Raw genomic sequence first — 22,868 nt, forward strand, 5'->3', positions numbered from 1 at the left:
CCAGGATCCTTATCTTTTCCTAGAAGACTGAGAGATTTATTCTAATCTCAAAGGATATGCCTCTTAAATCACTTAAAAAATCTATACAGAAGGGGAAAGTCAAACCAACTTATTCTAGGTTGGGTGATAGCCTTGGCAAGCAGGAGATTCATTTTTAGATCACTAGCTTCTTGCACTAGTCCTAATACAAACATATCCTCCCCTTCCCATCCCCGCCCCCGGCCCTCCCCAGCCCCACTCCACACTCCCACAAAGAGGTCCTCCCCAGCCCCACTCCACACTCCCACAAAGAGGTCCTCCCCAGCCCCACTCCACACTCCCACAAAGAGGTCCTCCCCAGCCCCACTCCACACTCCCACAAAGAGGTCCTCCCCAGCCCCACTCCACACTCCCACAAAGAGGTCCTCCCCAGCCCCACTCCACACTCCCACAAAGAGGTCCTCCCCAGCCCCACTCCACACTCCCACAAAGAGGTCCTCCCCAGCCCCACTCCACACTCCCACAGAGTCTAAGTGACCAAAGGTTTGAGACTCCAAGAACACCATTATTAGATGCTTTAAAACTTCATGATCATGCAAACAATATAACCTCAATATATGAAAACGCAGCTGGGCATAGTGGCTCACACCTGTAATTCCACTACTTTGGGAGGTCGAAGTGGAAGGATCACTTGAGCCCAGGAGTTAAGACACCAATCCTGGCAAGACAGTGAGACCTCTATCTCTATCTCTACAAAAAAATTTAAAAATTAGCTGGGTGTGGTGGCACATGCCAGCAATCTCAGGTACTCAGAAGGCTGAGGTGAGAGGATTGCTTGAGCCAAAGAGCTCAAAGCTGCAGTGAGCAGTGATCATGCCACTGCATTACAGCCTGGGTGACAGAGTGAGACCTTTCTCAAAGAAAAAAAAAAAGAAAGAGAAAAACACAACTGTATCAAAATCACTGCACTCATACTGAAATTAAGCAATTATCTCCACAAATGACTTGTCCAATGTAGACAATAAAAGTACTGGATTTCTTTCATCCCCCTTTCACAGTCACCTCAAGAATTACTAAGGAATGAAATATTTCACATAAATGTACTTTATCAGAGAATTAAAACTTGCCTTTTTACAGTTTGGAATTTTATCCCTGTAGGAATATTTCAGAAATTGGACTGCAGAGACTTCTGGCTTAAAATGCTGGAACAAATGTTTACCTTAACTTCCTCACACATGTAACATATGGAAACAGAACTAGTTCTCACTGTTAGAGATAAGTTACAAGTATGGAAAGGAAAGGAAAAAAAACCTAGAGTGGACCTTACTGGAGCTGGATTATAATTGCATTGTTGAAATATGCAGATGCTCCTCAATTTACAATGAATTTACATCTGAATAAACCCGTCATTTAAATCAAAAATATCATAGGTTGAAAATGCACTTAGTACCCCAATAAAACTCTTGGTAAAGTCAAAGAAGTATAAATCAGGGACCATTGTATATATTTATAGATACAGAAATAAAAATAGATGTAAACATGTATATGTACATAAAAATATTTCCTAGCTCTATATATTAAGAGCGCCTGAGAGTAACAATACTCCTAAGAACAACAATGAACACAAGTGCCCAAATCTCGGCTTCTAAGTACCACTTTCCACTAAAAATAATGAGAAAAGTAGAAGGTATGTTTAGAATATCTAATTGTGCTAAAAAACAAGGAGCACTCAAAAAAGGAAGAGACATCAAAAACAAAAAAGAAAAGAAGATGGGGTTCTTACTGGCCAATCAAGAACAATTTGAGCACCAAAATAAATAGTAATGGATTATGTCCCTGTGAAGATAAACCTAGGTGGAAGTAAATAAGTGAATTTAAAATATGATGACAAACAAAATAGTTACATAGTTTCAAAGCACCTACCACAAAATATTAATTACAAACAGGGAATGAATACTTAGAAAAAAGGCAAGTCTGACAGCCACAACCTTAATCACATAAAGTGAATACCAGTAATAGGACAAACTGAAATTGCCTGCCACCTGATAAGATGTAATGAGAAGAATGCACCATCACTTTTATGATAACCCTGCCAAAGATCTAATCGTAAAAATCAAATCAAAAATCTATTCATGAAAAATATCACACAAATGAAAATTGAGGAGTGTTCTACAGAATAACTAGGCCTGTCATCTTCACATCTTCAAAAGTGTCAAGGCCTTGGAAAAAAAGAGGAAAAAAAATTACTCCAGATTGAAGGTGAATAAAGAGATGACAACAAATGTAACACGATTCTAAACTGGATCAGTTTGCTGTAAAAGACATTTGGGGACAATTAATGAGGGTCAGATGTTAGTAATATATTCATATTAACTTTTTGATTTTGATGGTAATGATGTCACTGCATACAGGACAAAGTCCTTGTTGGTAGGAAATATACATTAAAATATTTAGGGGTGACAACAGGGCATTATGTTAGCAACTTAGTCAAATGGTTCAGGAACAAAAAAGTTCATACTTTTCCATATGTTGGTCATTCTTTCTAAAATTAAAATTTAACTTAAAAATATCTATAGCTGTGCTAAAAATCTGAGAGGGGTATACTTACAGATAAGAACAGAAAGGAATTTATAGATAATACAAAGTAGATTGGGGTCAGAGAGTTTAATAATAAAACAAAATTTACTTGAGGAAACAGATACCCAAAACAAGCAGAAAGTGGGATCTCCAAAAAAGATGTTTTCTTTGCAAGAAGGATTAAGAGAAGTATGTCCTGAGCAGTCAGCCAGATAGTCAAGCCATAATAGAACACTGTGTGGTTAAAGCCTCTAGTACAGCTCTATGTACTGTGGGAGATGTGACACTTGTACAGTGTGAGTATGAAAAAAGAAGACTGCTTCCTGAGGAACAGTAAACACCTGTACCAAAAGTCAAGCTACCTACATACCTTCAAAGAGAAACTCATTAAATTGTCCTCTCTTTCCTCTTCTAGGCAATCACCAAACCCAGAAGGAGGATTCACTGGGCTGGGAACATATATTTAAATGACCAATACAGTAGAGACTAGGTCATCATATAAAACTTTGACTACCATGAAAATCCAATTATTTGAAGAAAAAAGAAAAAGCATGACAGATATACCAAAAGCACAGTAAGATCAAATGTTCTGTAGTGTTAGTAGAAGAAATAAAAGACAATGTTAAAAGAACATCCCAGAGATTAAAGGTTACATGTAGAACAAAACTAAAGCTAAAAAAAAAAAAAAAAAAAAACAGAATTGGGCCAGGTGCAGTGGCTCCCAGCACTTTGGGAGACCAAGGTGGGAGGACTGCTTGAGGCTAGGAGTTCAACACCAGCCTGAGCAACAAAGCAAGAACCCATCTCTACAAAAAAATGTAAACATTAGCTGGGCATGGTGGTGCATGCCTGTAGTCTCAGCTATTCAGGAAACTGAGGTGAGAGGATAACTGGAGCCCAGGAGTTCAAGGCTGCAGTGAGCCAAGATCATGCTGCTGCACTCCAGCCTAAGCAATACAGTGAGATCTTATCTCAAAAAAATAAATAAATAAAAATCAACTATGAAAAACTAGAATTCTTAGAAATTCTATTTCAAAAACAAGTAACAAAATAAAACAAATGAAAATGAAGATCAAGTAAGTGGGCTAAAAGATCAAGCTTCAAGACTCTCCCAGAATGCAATACAGACAAGAAATAAAAAATGAATTAATGCAAGTTCCATAAATCTCAACATCCACCTAAGTTTTTGAAGTGCAGTCAATAGGTCCTGGGAGTCCAAGTCCCTGAGAGTCCCTGAGATACTTTGAAGGAATCCTCCAAGTCTGTTTATAATAATACTGAGATGTCATTTTTCCCTTTTCCATTATATTTACGTTTCACACTGATTTTCTTTTTTTTTTTTCTTTTTTTTTTCTGAGACAGAGTTTCGCTCTTGTTACCCAGGCTGGAGTGCAATGGCGTGATCTCGGCTCACTGCAACCTCCGCCTCCTGGGTTCAGGCAATTCTCCTGCCTCAGCCTCCTGAGTAGCTGGGATTACAGGCATGCGCCACCGTGCCCAGCTAATTTTTTGTATTTTTAATAGAGACGGGGTTTCACCATGTTGACCAGGATGGTCTCGATCTCTTGACCTCGTGATCCACCCGTCTCGGCCTCCCAAAGTGCTGGGATTACAGGCTTGAGCCACCGCGCCCGGCCTACACTGATTTTCAAAAGTAATGGCGAACGAAACAGCTAACGCCTTTACAAGAACAAAAGCAACACCTTCAAGCCTTCAAGCTACACTAGCATCACCACATAGTCCCAGGTTTATTTTTAAATGCCACTTAAGAGTATCTTTCATAAAGATACTTTCTGTATGCTACTGTATAGTGAAACATGTCAACATTTGGAAAATATGTATAACTCAATGAACCAATATTTTCAAAATGATCAAATGCAGGATGTTACAAAATTATGAATGGGTAAAAGATTTATCCAAAGTACAAGATAAACCAATGGAGTATCAAGGTAACAAGAAATAAAAAATTCACTGACATGGTCTTACATTCAACATTGCCACAACCTTTTAAAATGTTACTAGTTACCAAATTTTGACATATCAACTACTTGTCAAATTTTGTTATCAAAAAGCATCTACAATTATCTACAAAGAATATGAAAATATTCCTCCCTTTTCCAACCAAATGACTGCCTAAGGCTGAATTTTCTTCACACACTTCAACCAAAAGAATATATTTGCAACAGATGGAATGAAGAAGCAGATATGAGAATTCTGCTTTCTCTATTAAGCCAAACATAAAAGACCTGTAAAAATATAAAACACTGTCACTCATTTTGCTAAATATTTTAGAAAACAATTATATTTTTATTAAAACAATGTCATATTAACATGCAATAGTTTGCTATTTTTAAATAAATTTTTTAAATTTGTTTTGAGCCAAACCAAAGTTTGAGAACAATTGCCTTACGGCTACTACTATTTCTTGTAATTATGCCATGTTAAAACAGAGTGAATCCTCCTACAGACAAATGACATGTACAAGGCACTTCTCCTCAAAGTAAGTTGTCACAGAATATTTTCTAAGTCATTCAGTCATCTTTCTATTTTTCTATTGCTTCACTGTAATGCCAGGTCCTAACTTCACAATGCCGTAAACATGCCTTTCTCACCCCTTCTAGGACACCAAAGAACCAAAATCATCAGCTCATTATGCACGTAAGTAAAGGGGCTCTGAATATTAGCCCTAAAAGTGAAGTCCCCAGATTCTGTTATACCTGTTTTGATTAAGAAGATGTCATTTTTTATTTTCTAGTTTTTCTACTACATTCTATATGCTTTTAAAGCTATAACAAATAATCTCCAATAAGTAAAGTCTTATTAAGTAAATTTTTAGATATTCTTCTTTTCTATTGTCTTCCATACTATCACTTAAAACCTGGCAAGATCTTCATTCGATGGTGTCTGGAACAAAATTTGAAATGACAAAAATAGAGTGATAGAGTGAACTCAAAGGAAGATAATTTCAAAATTTAAGGAATTCTGTGACAGAGAAGACATCTAAATTGGAAGGTAGGACAGAAGAGGAAGATACAGAGAAGAAGGAACAGAGAATTAAGTCTGTATGTTTTAAGAGGCCAAGAGTATAAAAACAAGAAGGTAGAGGGGGTTATAAAGTCTTAATGCAAAAGAATAAATAATAGCCTGGTATTATCTTAACAGTCAATTTTGAGAACACTAAAGAAACAAAGTATAAAACAAAACAATATACTGATGAATTTGTTAAAATACTGGCAGGTACACTGAGTTGAAATACAAAGTGGAAGTTCAGAAGTAAATGAGCTGATAAAATAAGATCAGATAAATTTTTTTCTACTGCATGTTTTAAACAGTTTTTTGAGGTGCTAAACACAGACTAACAGAGTTTGGAAAAGAGAAAAATGGCAAAATATAATTAAGAACCAGCTAAATGCAGAGAAAATAGGCTAGGTCAATGAAACTATAAAAATAGGAAGCTAAGGAATCAGAAGCTGAATAGCAGCTTTATTTCTATTTTACAATTATGAAACCTAAGAAGAGACACTAAATGGTGAATCTGAAAAATGGGAGTAGTATGGTTCAAGAGTTAGCAGTAGGCAGGGCATGGTGGCTCATATCTATAATCCCAGCACTTTGAAAAGCCAAGGTAGGCAAATCACCTGAGGTCAGGAGTTCAAGACCAGCCTGGCCAACAGGGTGAAACCCCTGTCTCTACTAAAAATACAAAAATTAGCCTGGTTTGGTGGCACAGGCCTATAATCCTACCTACTCAGAAGGCTTGAACCCGGGAGGCAGAGGTTGCAATGAGCTGAGATCGTGTCGCTCCACTCCAACTTTAAAAAAAAAATTAGCAAGCAAAAGAGACTCCAACTTTAAAAAAAAAATTAGCAAGTTGGGTACCTGGGTACCCAGAAAGAAAATAACATCGTAGAGGAAAAAACAAGAGTGAAAAGCAAAAACGCTGAACTTATTTCCTTACAAAACTCAAAAGCAAATATTACAGAGCATAATTCATGTATACATATTCTATGGCAGTATAGTGTACATTCAAAAACTGAATAATCAATCCACTGTAAACAGCTAAACATAGATAAAATATATGCTGTCAGAAAAGAAAAAAGAGCGCAGTGGCTCATGCCTGCAATCTCAGCACTTTGGGAGGCCAAGGCAGGCCAATCACCTGAGGTCAGGAGTTCAAGACCAGCCTGGCCAACAAGGCTAAATCAATCTGTCTCTACTAAATATTTACAAAAATTAGCCAGGCGCAGTGGCATGCACCTGTAATCCCAACTGTTTGGGAGGCTGAGGCAGGAGAATCGCTGGAACCTGGGAGGTGGAGGTTGTGGTGAGTCAAGATCGTGGCCACTGCACTCCAGCCTGGGCAACAGAGCAAGACTCCATCTCAAAAAAAAAAAAAAAAAAAAAAGGAAAAGAAAAGACAAAGACATCTTTACAGGTTTAGAATAGAAATGTATTCCCGGAAAAAGAAAACTCAAGCAAGCAAGTAACAGATTAGAGAAATGAATGAGAAAGGCAAAGAGTCAAAATGCAAGCAGCCAAGTAAGGTATGTAAAGAGAATCTGGATAAGCAGCAATTACAGAAAAAAAAAGCTGTTACTCAACATCACTAAAATTCTGCATAATCCAAAATACTTTGTAAATACCGCCATAATCTATTTCCAAAACAAAAGCAACTTAAAGTCTAAATCATATTATCTATAAGCAGTTATTTCAAATAAGTAATTTTGAAATATACACCTATTTTCTACTAATAGTTCAACACCAATGTCTAAAATCATCTATTTTAGAGATTTACCAATATGTTAAATTGTATCTATAGCTATCACTTCATTAAGAAATAGCATACAATAAAAATTTGTGTTCCATGTTTGTACCACTGTAAGCTTTTTATACATAAAGTTTACAATAGTTTGATCTCAAACAGCAAGGAGACTTCATACCTTAGTACTACTTGAATCAGCTGAAGTCCTGAAAATTCATAATTACCTTGAATAAATACAGCCTTTAAGCATCCATTTTGTGCAATATGCACTTTGGAAGTACTCTCTATTTCCCAATTTAATCTAAGAAAATCCAGACCATACTAAAAATATCCAAATTTTGAAGCCATTTTAAAATATTTTAACTGTGTTCTTTTAACCTCTTTTCAAACCTATCACGGTTTAAACAAGACTTCAAAAATATTTACAGTTTGACAATAGTATAAAAACTAAAATTTAAGCTAATTCAGTTATTAACAGAATTCCAAGTAAACTACGAAGTAATTTAGGCCTTACTGAGAAGAAAAAAAGAAACACAAAGGTAAACACCACACTTTATAAAATGTGTTGCCTGCACTGAAACATACTACTCTTCTCCTGGAAAAAAAAATCAAGAACTAAATCTAAAAATAGAGGTTCAAATAGTCATTTTCAAGTGCTGCAATACTTTTTTATTCAAAATTTGCTAATAAACAACCATCTTCATAAAGCGATAATTCTCTGTAAAGGACTTGCTCTGTTAAGGTTTTGCTGCTTTGAAGCCAAGTATAAGCCATATAAGGAAACTGAAGTTCAATGTCATTTATTTTGTTGAGCTCTTTCAGATGCCCAAGAATAACCTCTTTTGCAGCCTAATGATGTGTTCCAAAATCATACAGTAGATCAGTTATGCATTTTAAATTATTTGATAAAGCTAGTTTGACTTAACAGGAATTACTTGATGGTTCACAAATCTTACCAACAATGAAAAAAAAAAAAATCTCCTGAGACGATGCCCTGGAGGGGAGAAAAAGTTAAAAACTACAGTAATAAATAAAAGACTGCCTTTGGAAATGTACTTAATGAAGCTCAAGTAGCAAAGAACAAATTGTGAAATAATTTTATCCTGAACTTTAAAACCTAATTTTTCCTCTTTGAACTAAGAAATCAACTCTCTCCTCCAGTTTCCGGTCATTACGTGAAATAGCATAGGCAATCTAAACATCAGTATATATTTAGGATATACTTACCACCAGGATACCAAATTTATTTCATATATATTCAAAAGTACAGTATTGTATTTCACCTCCCTGTACCACAAAAGTACTGGGGGAAAAAACTAAACAGAAAAAGACTACACCACCACTGAAAAAAAGTGTGAGTTTACTGCTATCAAAACTAGTTCGATCTATGAAGACGACCCATTGGTTCAGAAGTGTTCATAGCTCTGACTGGTGGAATGTCTGCCATGCTTCATGAATTCTGCCCCCACAGATTTAGGCAGAACCTATCACTATTTAGGCAGAACCGACCAAAAACATTGGGGCCAACACAAAAATGTAAATACCATACTACTCAAAAAGTACAGCTTTTTATCACAATCACTGCGATTCCCTTGAAAATCGTTTTAAGCGTTTTACTTCCCAGTCTGCTCTGAACTGTACAGAAGTCCTAAGAAATCAAACGTCTTACAGGTTGTTGTTATTGTCGTTTAATTACACCTCTCTATGCTTAGTCCTCACTCCTTTTTTCCTAATGGATCAGTTACAAGAAAAGTCTAGTCGATACTTGCTTTCAATTAATTAAACAAGTTATACGGCGCTAACCTTCTGAAAAACACACGTTACTACACAACTAAAGAAATATATTATCCACTCTGTAAAACAACTAAGAATGGCAAGATTTTTTAGTAGTTGTTTCTAAAATCCAACGAAATATACTGATTAGGGTTGGGAAAAAAAATAAAAACTTCTATATTCGATTTACGCAAGTGCCAATATAATCGGTAGGAGTATAAACAAACGCGGCAGCCATCTCAATAACAGCAAATCACTCGCAGCAGCGACCAAACTTTCTTCCCAAACAGAAGGTGCCAGACTGAGCAACTTAACATACACTCTGTACGTTCGAGAAAGTCAAAACTTCTGGCCCCTGTACTGAACAAAGACACTCGTTTCTTCGGATTGCTGAAAACTTTTCGTCCCACTGCATTCTAACAACCTCTTCCAAAAAATCCAAAGTCCAGATGGGGGTGGGGGGAGGGGCTGCAGTTCGACCAATTGGCCCCTTAATTATTATCCGCTTCTATATGAGAAAAGGAGGATTTAGGACAACTGGAGAAAAGTGAAAAACAGTAAAGTTCATCTCTTTTTCCGAGTCACAAAGTCCCATGAACATTGTGACTCAGAGACGCTTTTCGTGAAAATTACCTTTCGGTGGGATAGCGTCTCAGGGCAGCTTTTTCAAGGCTTCGCTTGACATGATTTCCTTTCCTTCATTAGTCACTTTGGATCCAGCTGAATTTCTCTCTCGGGTGAGAGCGGATGTGGACTGGCCTCAAGCAGAAGAGTAGGTGGCTTTGGTGGGGGTTGGGGTGCGGGCTGGCTTCCTGGTCTCGAGTTTTGCAGGAGTTTCCCAGCCCCAACTAGGATCTCCGCCGAGAAAAAAAAACTTTACACTCGTGACACCGCCCGGAATTGCAGTGCGAAACTCACTTCCTGCCTTGGCGAAAAGCAGGATCCAGCTCCGTCCAGGGGAACCCGGAAAACCAGCTCCGCGCGCACCGGAGAGGGGGAGGGGAGGGGACAGCCGCCGGGAGCCTAGGGCTCCGGGCAACTGGCGCGCCCCGCACAACGGACAGCGGCGGCACCCGGCCGGCGGGGGCAAGGACACTGACCAGGCGCTCGACGAGCCTCGGTCGCGCTAGGCCGCCACCGCTCCTCTCCGCCGCCCCCAGAGCCGGGCGGCAGGGTTATTGTCTCGACAGTGCTTGCCGCGCCCTTCGTCCGCGCCGCCGCTGCCGCCGTCACTCGGAGCCTGAGCCGAAGAGCCTGGCAGGCTCAATGGCGGCCCCCTAGTCGGGCCGTCCGTCCTTCGTCCGTCCCTCCCTGCCTTCCCCACTAGTCTTCGAACCCTCTTCTCCTCCCTCTCCCGTTTTCCCGCCGCCGTCCCTCCGCTGCCCTCCTTGTTCTCCTTCCCCAGCGGTGGTGGCTCCAGGAGACAAGCAGGGGGCGGGAGCAGGGGGCAGCTTCGTCTCTTCACGAGCTCGCCGGGCCGCGGTAGGGGCCGAGGCTGCGTCCCGCGCCGCCGCGCCACATTCACTCGAGCGAGAGACTGCGAGGGGAGGGAGGTAGGAGGGAGTGGAGAGAAAGGAGGAGGAATGGGGCAGGGGCGGAGGGGAGTTACTGCCTCACAGGCCGCGGCGGCTACAGCGCCACCGCCCCGACCGTGAAGGGGGAAAGAGGCTGCGCGCCGCGACTCCGCGGCGGGGGCGGGGCGGGGCGCCCTCCCGCCGGCTTCGCCCTAACCGCCAACAGCCTGGCTGGAGGCTGGCGCGGGCCAGTCAGCGCGCGGGGGCGGTGCGGCCCGACGTCTGTGGCTGGGGGCGGCGGGCCGGGGGCCGGGGGCCGGGGGAGGGGCCGCCGGCGGCCGCGGGTTCGCGTGCGAGGCGCGGCGTGAGGCCCGCTCCGGCCCGGGTCCCCGGGCCTGCCCGCCTCTCCCCGCCGGCTCCTCGACCCCGCACTTCCCCTGCTCGCGAGCCCCCCAAGGTGGGAAACGCTGGCGACGCCGACCCTGCTGCCTGCTTGCGGCCCCACGCCCAGCCAGGGAGACAGATAGCCCCCAGGCCTCCCCCGCCCCGGCCGAGGGAGTTTCTTTGTACAACAGTAATCGGTGCACAAGGGTTGCTGGAGTCCAGCCCCTATTTGAAGGCAGCAGGTATCTCTTGCAGCTGCAGCGTTCCAACTTCCTCTAATGGCACGCTCAGGTCGCAGGAAACCACAGCGGCAGTGCCGCGCAGCTTCCCACGCCCGCCCTTGGAGCTTGTTCCCCAGCCGCGCAGCTCAGCCTCCAAGTCTCAGCCTCACACCGGCGGGGAGACAAAGCTGGCGCTGGGAGGGGGAAAATGGCCCGCGAAATGACCTCAAGATCATGCCTTTGTTAGAGGAAACATTGGGTACGCTCCGATGCAACGCAGGCTTCCAAACCCAGCAGTTCGGTGGTGGTGCAGTCGTTGAATTGCGCCGGCCCTAATATTTCAGCCTGGCAGGGTCTGCGTTTACTGCGGAGAGAGACTCTTAAGCATTCTGTCAACACATATGGCAAATAGAAAGCCTCAACCATAACATTGCACAGTTTTTGCAGTTCTTGCTTTAAATATGTTCACAGAAAAGACGGCCTTGTTTTACCCAGAGAAGGAGCGTAATGCGGAAGAATCATCCGCCACCCCCATTCTCTGCTGTACTTAACAGTGATGATAATTACTGAGTCCCTGAAGTCCCTGGTTCAGTTCTGTCTTCCAGAGATAATTATTTATTACCAAGTTTGAATAAAGAGGTATATCCCCTACAGACGATTTTTTGAATAAAGAGCTGTATACCTTACAGACTTTTTTTTTTTGTCTTGCAAAGGAAATTTCATAAATTCCACTAAGTAATTATTTACCAAAAGGAGTTGTACATTAGAGGCAAACACTTGAAATAACGCCGAAGATATTCAAGTTATTTTATTCAGGTTGGGAGCATTTTTAACTACTTGCAGAACTGCTAGAATTAATACAGGTATTATTTCTTTAGTACAGAGCAGAAGTTGAAGATTTACAGGTAGTACTGAAGTGTTCAGATATACTCAGTGCTGAATTAGAGGTAAGAGTATTAGCTAGAAGCTAGGAAATGGTAGGCAGCTATACCAGTAATACCAAGCTGGATATCTATTTTCTGTGAAAATGAATCTTAACCACTGCATACAAAGCTAAAGTACAAGCTATTTGTAATCATCGCTAGGAAGATTTCTTTCTCTGTTTTCAAAAACCGGCGTGGGTCTGATTAGAACTCAGTGGCACAGCTCTGAACTGAAAGGGTCATTGTCCTAAAGCATCCCAGGATGGACTAACTCCCATACCAGTGGAAAACCAGCTGGATTCTGTGATTCCAGAGTTGCCTCTAATCTCAGGTTGATTCAAGACCCCTTTAAATGTGATGCCATAGATTCGAGTAATCCTACCACCACCACCAACCTCCACCCCACCCCCCCCCGCGCCCCGCTCTAAACCTAAACAAGTGATTAGGCCACTGCTTTAGGCTGAGACCTGCCCTGGTCCTAGCCTTTTTAAAATTTAAACTCATACGCAGGACCAATCTGGCAGACTACCATCCAGGCTAGAAAAGTCCCTATAACCAAAAACCTTTTCTCCAACTCACCTGAAATTCTGCCATTAGAATTTTATCCCTTAAGTAGTTTTTTTTCTCTAGCACAAAACCATAATCCTGGGAAAAGTAATATTTTAAGCCTTATTAGTCATTTATACCTAATTCATCAGATTGTTTCCCTAAAGCAGCTTTTGCTGGAAGGGAAAAATAGAGATAACATATGCTGAGGCTGAGTTGACAGGAGAAAGAAATGTAGTCTCATTCCTTGGAGCAATATATAGAGAGTAAAGGATTATAGGCCATAAAAGGACCCTTTTGATGGTTAAATAAGTCCTGCTTACTCATACTGTAAGAATGAGCCCCCTAATACATTGGCCTTAAGATGATGGAATCTGGCCATTTGTGGTGACTCACACCAGTAATCCCAGCACTTTGGAGGCTGAGGCAGGAGGATTGCTTGAGCCCAGAGTTTCAAGATCAGCCTGGACAACGTGGTGAGATCTTGCATCTACAAAAAAAAAAAAGAGGATAGAATCCAGGATTCACTTGTCAATACAGTTGACCCTTGAATAGTATGGAATTTAGAGGCACCAACCAATCACGTGAGCATATAACACTTTACTTTCCCAAAACTGAACAACTACTAATAAGCCTACTACTGACCAGAAACCTAACCAATAACATAAAGAGTTGATTAATACATTTCTTGTATCTTACATATATTATGTACTGTCTTCTTACAATAAGTAGAGAAAGAAATTTATTAAGAGCATCATAAGAGAAACCATAGTACTGTACTATATCAATACTGTAACTTTACATCGTCTATTTACAAGATGAATTGTCTGTCTGAAATAGCAGGCAATCTCAGCTACAGACCTCAATCTATGGTATGTATCAAGCAATTCAACTTTTTCTTGTAATGTTGTGACTTTGCTTCATGGGAACACTTCTAGCATTAACAGTGACACTTCGTATGGATGCCATAGTGTTATTAAAGTTTTGCAGTATTGCACCAAACACGATGGAAAATATGTGAGAACCATGAAAAATAACTTTTTACTGTAATACACAATTTACTGGAGAGATGATCTGCTCACTCAGAGGCGATTAGCATTACACAGGTTAAAGCAGATACTGGCAACACTTAGGCTCACTGCAATAGCACCAAGAGGTGGCTACGAAATTATTATAGCAGTACAGTGTGTGTGACAGTTTTATGCAGTTATGATTTAATACTGTATCTTTACGTTTGTTTACATTTCTCCCCACTACAAATGGCGTCATATTTGGGCTGCAAGTGTGTGCGTACATTTTGATAAATTTTAACTTTTTATGATAGGTCTGTATTTTATGGTAGTAAATGATAAAAATAGAATAGTGTCGGCCGGGCGCGATGGTTCAAGCCTGTAATCCCTTGGCACTTTGGGAGGCCGAGGCGGGTGGATCACGAGGTCGAGAGATCGAGACCAACCTGGTCAACATGGTGAAACCCCGTCTCTACTAAAATACAAAAAATTAGCTGGGCATGTTGGCGCGTGCCTGTAATCCCGGCTACTCAGGAGGCTGAGGCAGGAGAATTGCCTGAACTCAGGAGGCGGAGGTTGCGGTGAGCCGAGATCGCGCCATTGCACTCCAGCCTGGGTAACAAGAGCGAAACTCCGTCTCAAAAAAAAAAAAAAATAGAATAGTGTCTACACATATTTTATGCATTCATGACATACATAACTTTAAAAAATTTTTCAGTGTTTCTAGTGGGCTACACAGTTGGCAAGTTTTTTCAAATTGTCGCAAATCTTCAAAAAAAGATCAATATATTTATTGAAAAAATTTTTCATTGACCCATGCAGTTCAACCCTGTGTTGTTCAAAGACCAACTGTACTTATCTATTTTGTCAAATATTTCTTTAATAATCTATAAAGTATTTTTTCTGGAATTCTGCATCTGTGCTCATATAGAAGGGTGAAGTGGCAGGTATATGATCAGAGTATTCAGCAACCACAAACAACGATTCATCTTTGTTATTAATCACTGAGTATTTAGTTTTGTTTCATATGAGCAGCACACACAGATACAGCCAAATCTTCCATTCATTCTACAGGGTACTCTCATTCTGTGCTTTACAGATTCGTTGCCTTTGAAAATCCTCCCTCAGGATGTTACACTAAGATGGACTTAACTTTTCAGTTATGATTAAAACGAGAACTAAAACCCCACCTTAAACAAGGCTGCCTGTGATTCTGCAACAATTAACTGAATTCCAAGACCACCTTAGAGGGTAAGTTAACTAACGTTTATTGACAGTATAGCTTCAAGTTCTCTGTTGTGATTCTCTAAATGATTCTCTGTGAAGGGCAGAAAATCTTTTCTTGGGGATTCCCCTTCCCAGTGTCTGGGCTCAGGAATTACTGTCTGCTAGTGATAAGCCATTTTATCAGAAGGAAAGCCTTAAGGCCTTAACCATTCCAGGGAATGTATACAGCAGGGGGGAGTGTTCTAAGAAAGGAACCTATCCACTGTTATAGAAAGGTTACCCTTGTCACTTCCCCATACCGGCCAAACACCTGCACGGGAGCACTGAGGAGACAAAATAAAGGTCAAGGACAAGCTTGGGATGATAATTCTTCTTTTCTCCTTTACCAGACCCCTAGTAAAGAACTGATTGCCTAAAACCAGTTTTTAGTAGAGAAGTGTTTGGGAAAAGTGCATCTTCAGGCTAGAATAGGGTTAGAGTCAAATGAAATCTAGAAGCATTGAATCAGTTAAGTCAAAATGCACTGTAACATGTACTTTTAATAGAAACTTGACTTCCTATTTTCACTTCCATCTTAGTCCCTTGATAGAGTGGCCGGGAGGTTAGGGTGTCAAGTCTGCAGGAAAGAAGTTCTTTGGCTCAAAAGAGGCAGTACGTGCAAGAACCAATATTAGGGATTCTGTAATTCTTTAAGAATGGAATCACCTTTCCCATAACATGTTTTGACATTTCAATCATATTTTCTGTAATATTTTATGAATAGCATGGAAAGTCTGCCTCTATTTGTGAAAAGCTTTTGGACAACTTTTCATGTTTTTTTCCTCTAGTAAATGCTTAATAATCTTTTTTTCTATGTTATATATTTTGTAAACTATCAAAGTTGAATTTCTTTCAGATGTCTTATGAATTTTTTAAATAGGGAGAGAGAAATAAATAATGCATTGTGATTATTTGTGTGGCTTCTGAAGCAAGACTGCTTGAATTAGAAACTTGGCTACTTGAGTGACCTTGGGCAAGTTCCGGAACATCTATAAACATAAACTTGAGCTTCCACTTCTCTAGAAAGGGGATTGTAATATGGCCTTACTGATTATTAGGAGAACTAAATGGAACAATGCTCATGAAGTACTTAACGCAGTATCACCGTGCTTGGCAAACTCAAAAGTATTAGCTATTACTAGTAGTGCACTCTTTTTTTAGAGACAAGGGTCTCACTATGTTGCCCCAAGCTAAACTACAGTGGCTCTTCACAGGCACAGTCATAGCATACTGTGGCCTAGAACTCCTGGTCTCCAGCGATTGTCCAACCTCAGCTTCCTGAGTTACTGGGACTAGTATACTACTCGGCCAATTCTGGTCTACCAGTGTACTTTTAAAGGCATCAATAATATGTACTATGCTTCCATGATTTCTAAGGTGAACATATAGTCTATCATCTAAATTAGGACACTTTGAGAGTGAATGAAGACATTATTAATAATTATACAGGGGCAGGGCTCAGTGGCTCCTGCCTGTAATCCCAGCTCTTTTGGAGGCCAAGGTGGGCAGATCGCTTGAATCCAGGAGTTCGAGACCAGACTGGGCAACATAGTGAAACCTCATATCTATAAAAAATACAAAATTAGTTGGTTATATGGTGGGTGCCTGTAGTCTCAGCTACTTGGGAGGCTGAGGTGGGAGGATCGCTTGAGCCCAGAAGGCAGAGGTTGCAGTGAGCTGAGATCATGACACTACACTCTAGACTGGATGACAGAGTGAGAGCCTGTCTCAAAATAATAATGACAATAAATAATAATTACAAAGGGCAACAAACGTAAAACCAGGACTGTCCTGGATCAACTATGGCAAATGATCAAACGAACAATTTTCAACCTTGTTTCCTTCTTCTAATCTACTTTTCTTCTTCAATACTTCCTGGTATGAATCATAATCTATTTCTATCATATTATAATATGCCTACCTCTTTCCAAATCAGAGCAATATTAAATCAAAAAAGACATTTATTTAGACTTCTACTTAGGCTTCTGTTAGGCTGCTTATTGCCCTTCAATGCAGGTTTTCACTTACTATTATCTTTCTTTGGGTAATGAAATTGCTCTTTTCCTCACTTATTCCCATACTTAATAAATTTAAATTTTTCTATAGTATTTTATTTTAGAAAACCATTTAGCATCAAAAATACCATGAAAATAGTCAATAAATGGTTATTAAACATAATTCCAGGTATAGTTAAGAGGCTAAATGCCCTGTTCAAAAATGCCAACTATGTTACATAAAAACTTTATTTATTAGTTAAGCATCACATTATTCCTATTTTAAAGCCAGAGTAAATTCTCTCTGTATTTTCAAAAACTACTGTATCATAAGCAGACTACTATACAAATCTCACCTACATTTGATTTAATCAGTATTTGGAAAATGATATTTTTTTCATCAAATTTTATAAAATAATCCTGAATATACTTTAGCACATATACTTTATTCCCTTGGGATGAAATTTATTTTCTGGGAAGTGACTATAAATGCTGTCAATTTCCTTCAAAAACGCTGAAGGAAATTATATAACCTAAATTATAACAATTTTTAAATATTTCCTCTCTCTTCTGTTTTTCTCCAGCTTCAGATCTATTATTTTAGTTTTCTTAGCTTTTTTTTCCCAGCCTGGAGTGTAGTGTCATGATCATAGCTCACTGTAGTCTCAAACTCCTGGACTCAAGTGATTCTCCCACCTCAGCTTACCAAAGTGCTGGGATTACAGGTGTGAGCCACCATGCCTGGCTCTAGTTTCCTTAGTCTTTAGTTACTTTCAAGTCTCTTGTTCTTCTAGATTTAGTCTTAGATGGATAGTTCTCTAAGATGGATGGTTTTTCAATTCTAATTTATTTTCAATTCTCTTATTCTTCTAGTTTCTCTCTAAGATGGATGGTTCTTTCTACTTCTTGAAATTCCTTCTGAGGCTTTTTATTTTCTTACGCAAAATTGTATATAGTATATCTTTCATATTTCCTGGTATGTAGCATACCATGCTACTAATAGAAATACTTTTTATTCTTGATATTTTTATTTTATTTACCTATATCTGACCACCGTTCCTTGTAGATAACTGATATTTCTACTTTGTCTTCCGTAGTAATGACACCTAACCAATAAATTCTTTCTCATCAATATTATCATCTTTAAGAAAAGTATGGGCACTGACATTAGCATTTACTAGCTAGTGACTTTGGATAAATCATTTAATCTCTTCGTTTAATGCTTCATGATTTATAAAATAGAACAAGTCCTATCTAATCTATCTCACAAGGTTATTATGGGCACCAAACAAGATGATGAATGTGAAAGCAAACTGTCAACACTACACAAATAAAAGCGATCCTTTTTTTTTCTTGTATCAGAAGGAGTACAATTCATTATCAATAAAATATAATAAGCCATATTAAATGTCCATTGACTTAGTAGTTCCATAATACACATATTTTAGATTACATACTAAATGCAATATCTATTCTCTATAAAGTCCTTGCTGTAACCCATAAGAGAAAAAAAGCATAAACTCATCAAATCTTATATAAAAATGTATTATTCATCCAAATACCAAAAATTAAGAAATTTTGTTAATTCTGACACAAGCTAGATTTTGCACTATGAAAATGTCACTAGGTAAATGAAGTGTTTGTTTCAGGGAGAATGATTGACCTACTTAAAATAAGCTTTTAAAACTCTAGAATCTGAGAATGTTCAGTAGTGGATAAATAAGCAGGAAGGAACCTTAGAGGTCATCTTGTTTCTGCTTCAACTACATTTTATAGCTGAGCGAAGACAGGTTCGAAGACTTGCCCAAAGTCACTCTGCTGGTTACTGGCAAAACCATAATTAGAACTCAGTTCTCTCTTACCTCAGTATATGTTCAACGATGCCACATCGCTACCACATAGCAATCCAAACACGGAGCAACCCAGAAGCCACCAAACAAAAGTTTGACAGAACTACTTAAATGTTTAAAATTCCTGTTGGCAAAAGACACCAAACAAAGTTAAATGATTAGAAACAATTTAATATCCACATATACAAAGAGCTCTTAGAAGTCCAGAAGAAAATAACAAGCCAGTTGAACTATTTACAAACTCCAACTGGACAATCCAATTAAACTATTGACAAAAGACATTTAAAAAGTTTACAAAAGAGGATATATAAAGAGCCAGTCAACATTTGAAAACATGTAGCGGCTTTAAAAACCTAGGTAAGGAATAACCCCATTTGAAAACCAGGATAATGAAACTCTAGCCAGCTTCGGCTGTTATTATTGTATTTGGGGCGGTGATTGTTTTTCAGTTCTTTCAAGCAAAAAGAACTCCACTGGACTATAATTAAAGGGTGCTCCCATGACCTGAACAAAAAGGGAAGTGAACCAATCTGATGATCGTGGGTTGGAAGTAAGCCGGTTTAAACATGGTTCCTGAAACTAGACAAGAGTCTTTCTGGTGCCACTCTTCATGAATGTCAATAGGGAACTTCATGGAACTTTTTTGAGGAAGCACCATCTCAAAAGGGTCAGACCTGGGCATATCTCAGTGAATCCCTCCTTGGGCATATTCCTCTAGGCAGACCACCAGGTTTCCAAGTGTATATTTGCCATAGTTTGCCCAAATTCTAATAATTATATAATTTGAAAACCATGGATTTTAAGATAATAGGTTCCTTAAAATAAGGGCTGAACAGTGTGAGATGGCAGCAAATTGTTCTAGCAAATGAAAAGTGCTGTTTGTGTAAGGGGTTTAAGACCCTAAAGGGAATTAACTCTCAAATTCTCCCAGGCTAAATGGATTAAGGTTCTATTTGGGCTAAAGAATCCTGTGGAAGGATCTAAGGAGGTTAGTGCAGGAATAGCTACAGGAGTCGGGGAGAGAGAGAGGAATAAAGTCTTTCTGCCTCTATTTATAATATGGACTTTCTCCACTCTCTGCTCTGGGTGTGGGCTCAGGTAGAAGAAGGGAAAAAACTAGGCTTAACATAAATTTTTGAAAGACTAAAACAGGCCAGGTACAGTGGCTCAGGCCTGTAATCCCAGCACTTTGGGAGGCCGAGATAGGTGGATCACTGAAGGTCAGCAGTTCACGACCAGCCTAATCAACATGGTGAAACCCTGTCTCTAGAAAAACTACAAAAATTAGCCCGGCGTGGTGGCAAGCACCTGTGACCTCAGCTACTTGGGAGGCTGAGACAGGAGAATTACTTGAACCTGGGAGGCAGAGATTGCAGTGAGCAAAGATTGTACCATTGCACTCCAGCCCAGGCAACAGAACAAGACTCTGTCTCAAAAAATAAATAAATAGAAATAAAAAATAAAAGACTAAAACAGACCTAAAACTAGGAATTGAAATAAAATCTTTTCAAAAGATTGAAATGTTTGTAGAAAACAAGAAATGAGAGAGATATGTGAGAGTTAAAAATGCAAAAAAGAACAAGTAGAGGAAAAAGGTAGATTTCATTATATTGAAATCCATTGCATGTTCATAAAAGCCAAAACATGAAATGGATTTCAATATAATGTATACATAAGAAAAATTTAAGATAAATATTTAAAAATGAATGGCACTAACATTAAAAGACATATGGAGTTAAAACATTTAAATCTGTAATATAAAAATAATAAAACAGTAACAAGCTCTGAATTAGTTAAAAAGAAAAAAACTGCTAGAAGCCATTCAGTTTCTGAGTGAGTCTAATTTCCCCTGGAAAGGGGATCCTGCAGCACCAGGGAGCCTCCTGGGTAGAAAATTAATGAAACAGAAGGCCACTCGGAAAGTGCCCTGGGACCGTGAAGCTCATGGCTCCCAAGTGTCCTCAGCTACCTCTGCAAGCAAGCATCTGATGCCTGAGAGCCCAAGCTTCTATAGCTAATACAAGCAACACAGCCTGGCCTCTGTAAACTTCTCCCAAGCCTTCCATTACCTCCTCCTCTTCAATACATTCTTATCAGAATAATAAATTAGGATGCTGGTTAATAGATAACCTGCCTGTACAAGACTATGTAGCTAGGAAGTTACAGAGCTGGAATATGAACCCAGCAACCTGAGAGACCAGAGCATAAATGCCAAGCATAAACTATATGTAAACCTGTAACTACTTTTAATGCCTGCAACAGATTTCCCACACCATGTACAAGCCAACATTTTCACTTTCAATCATTGGGTTTTTTTTTTTTAATAATCCACAATCTTCTGTCAAATAAAAACAAAAAGTTTTGATTTCAACTTGAAATACTTCCTTTTTCATCTTCCTCTTCTGCTCCTTTAAAACAAAAGCTGATCCCTTTCTTTTATTATTTTCTCTCTGTAAGAGTAATATGTATGTGTCATAGAAAATGAAGGATTTACAAAGTATACAGGAGGACAAAAAAATTCCACTGAATACCAACAACTAAAAATAAGACCCTGATTAGGTTGTTATTCAAGTGCCTAAGTATAACTATATAGACTAGGTGATTTCAAGGCCTTTGTTCCAGAACATAATACCCATTTTTGGGTAGCAGCAATACATAATTATGCTAGATCCATAACTAGAGTCACATCTTTTGTTGTGAGATTGAGTGAAAAATGAGCCAATCCAGTTTGGTTCTGCAATAGCTTACCTTGTGGTAAAAATGTGTGTTTTTTCTTGATTTCATTTATAATCATACCGTCTTATTTTACCAAAAAACAATTGTATTGGAATCTTGCTGGTAACCATTCTTTATACATGTGTAACGGAATACACATGGCTCACTCAATGTTAATTTTCAATAGTGATATACTAAGTGGTCTCTGAGATCTTGGTATTCTTCCCTTTTCCTTTAATGTAAATAGGACTCATTGATGCTTCACAGGCGCTAGTGGAGAAGATCAGTTAAAAATCATTCCCAACAGAAGGTTCCATTCACAGATTCTACCTTTTACTTTCTCACCCCACCTCATTTAAAGTCTTTTGTGTTTAAAAGTATGTAGTAGCCCTAAAAGAAGTTACAGTATTTCATCTGTTGCTCGAGAAGAAGCAAAAAAAAACAGACTATTAACCTGCTGTGTAATCCCTGCACGGACCACAACGCCTTTCAGTGGGAAGCCAGGCTCTGCCAAGAGCAGGGAGGATTGCAGTTTAAACATTGCAGGGTCAAGTTCAACATTTGTTCCATTCACAGAACTCCCACTGACATCAATGGGAGTTTTGTGCAGAGTAGAACTTTTTCCTCAGTTAAATGATTTCTGTAATGCCTTCTATTTTTCCAGAATATATTCCACAAAGAATGTAATCAAGAAAGTATATGTAGTACTTCTCTTTTTTTAGGCCTATTATTAATGTTAATAAAATTCCATCTACAAAAAAGTATTTTTCTTATAGAACATAATTTAGAAAGTAAGTCATTTTGCAGAGAATATGAAGAGACTCACATAGTTCTAGAGTCATCTGTTTGCAATTTTTGAGATCTTTTGGTGTGTGTCTGTGATATAAAAAGCACAATTGAACTCAGTCAACAAGCTTTGAACCTCTGAAGTTTTGTGCCCTTTGATACATCATAATTGACTGATTGAGTACACAGAGTTCTTAAGCTTCTTAGATCAAGATACGTGGAGCTAGATAACAATTCCACAAATATTCTGAGGTAAATAAAAGTTGCTAAATGGGAAAAATAAAAGCACTGAAATTTATGTAATTGTTGGCAATCTATATTAGCAGAGTTGGAACACTATGTTGTAATTTTATTAGGTAATATAGTAGCATCAATTACAATTGAGTATTTTAATAAATAAACACTCATAATTTATAATTACCCATTGTTTACGTGACTTGTAATTTTAAGGGATCTTCTACTTTAGTATAGTATTGGATTTTCTTTTACTTTTTTTTTTTTTTTTTTTTGAGACAATCTTACTCTGTCACCAGGCGCCAGGTTGGATGGAGTACAGTGGCGTGACCTT

General features: G+C 39.1%; 1 protein-coding gene across 18 annotated transcripts in view; it reads right to left on the reverse strand.

Annotated features, from left to right (window-relative positions):
• ERBIN (erbb2 interacting protein) overlaps window positions 1-10,632 on the reverse strand; it is a 139,576-nt gene extending 128,944 nt beyond the window's left edge. For 10 of the 18 annotated variants that reach the window (XM_078365427.1, XM_078365426.1, XM_078365425.1 and 7 more), the window contains exon 1: window positions 9,725-10,632. Coding sequence is in view for 8 of the 18 variants with exons in the window: in XM_035292267.3 (XP_035148158.3) it covers window positions 9,411-9,506 (96 nt within the window). In the remaining 10 variants the exon portion in view is untranslated. Of the gene's footprint in view, window positions 1-9,410 lie in introns of all 18 variants that reach the window. The other 8 variants (XM_035292267.3, XM_035292262.3, XM_035292261.3 and 5 more) reach the window with 1 other exon arrangement.
• Window positions 10,633-22,868: the final 12,236 nt, after the last annotated feature.

The sequence above is a fragment of the Callithrix jacchus genome, chromosome 2, assembly GCF_049354715.1.
Source record: "Callithrix jacchus isolate 240 chromosome 2, calJac240_pri, whole genome shotgun sequence".
Lineage (NCBI taxonomy): Eukaryota > Metazoa > Chordata > Mammalia > Primates > Cebidae > Callithrix > Callithrix jacchus.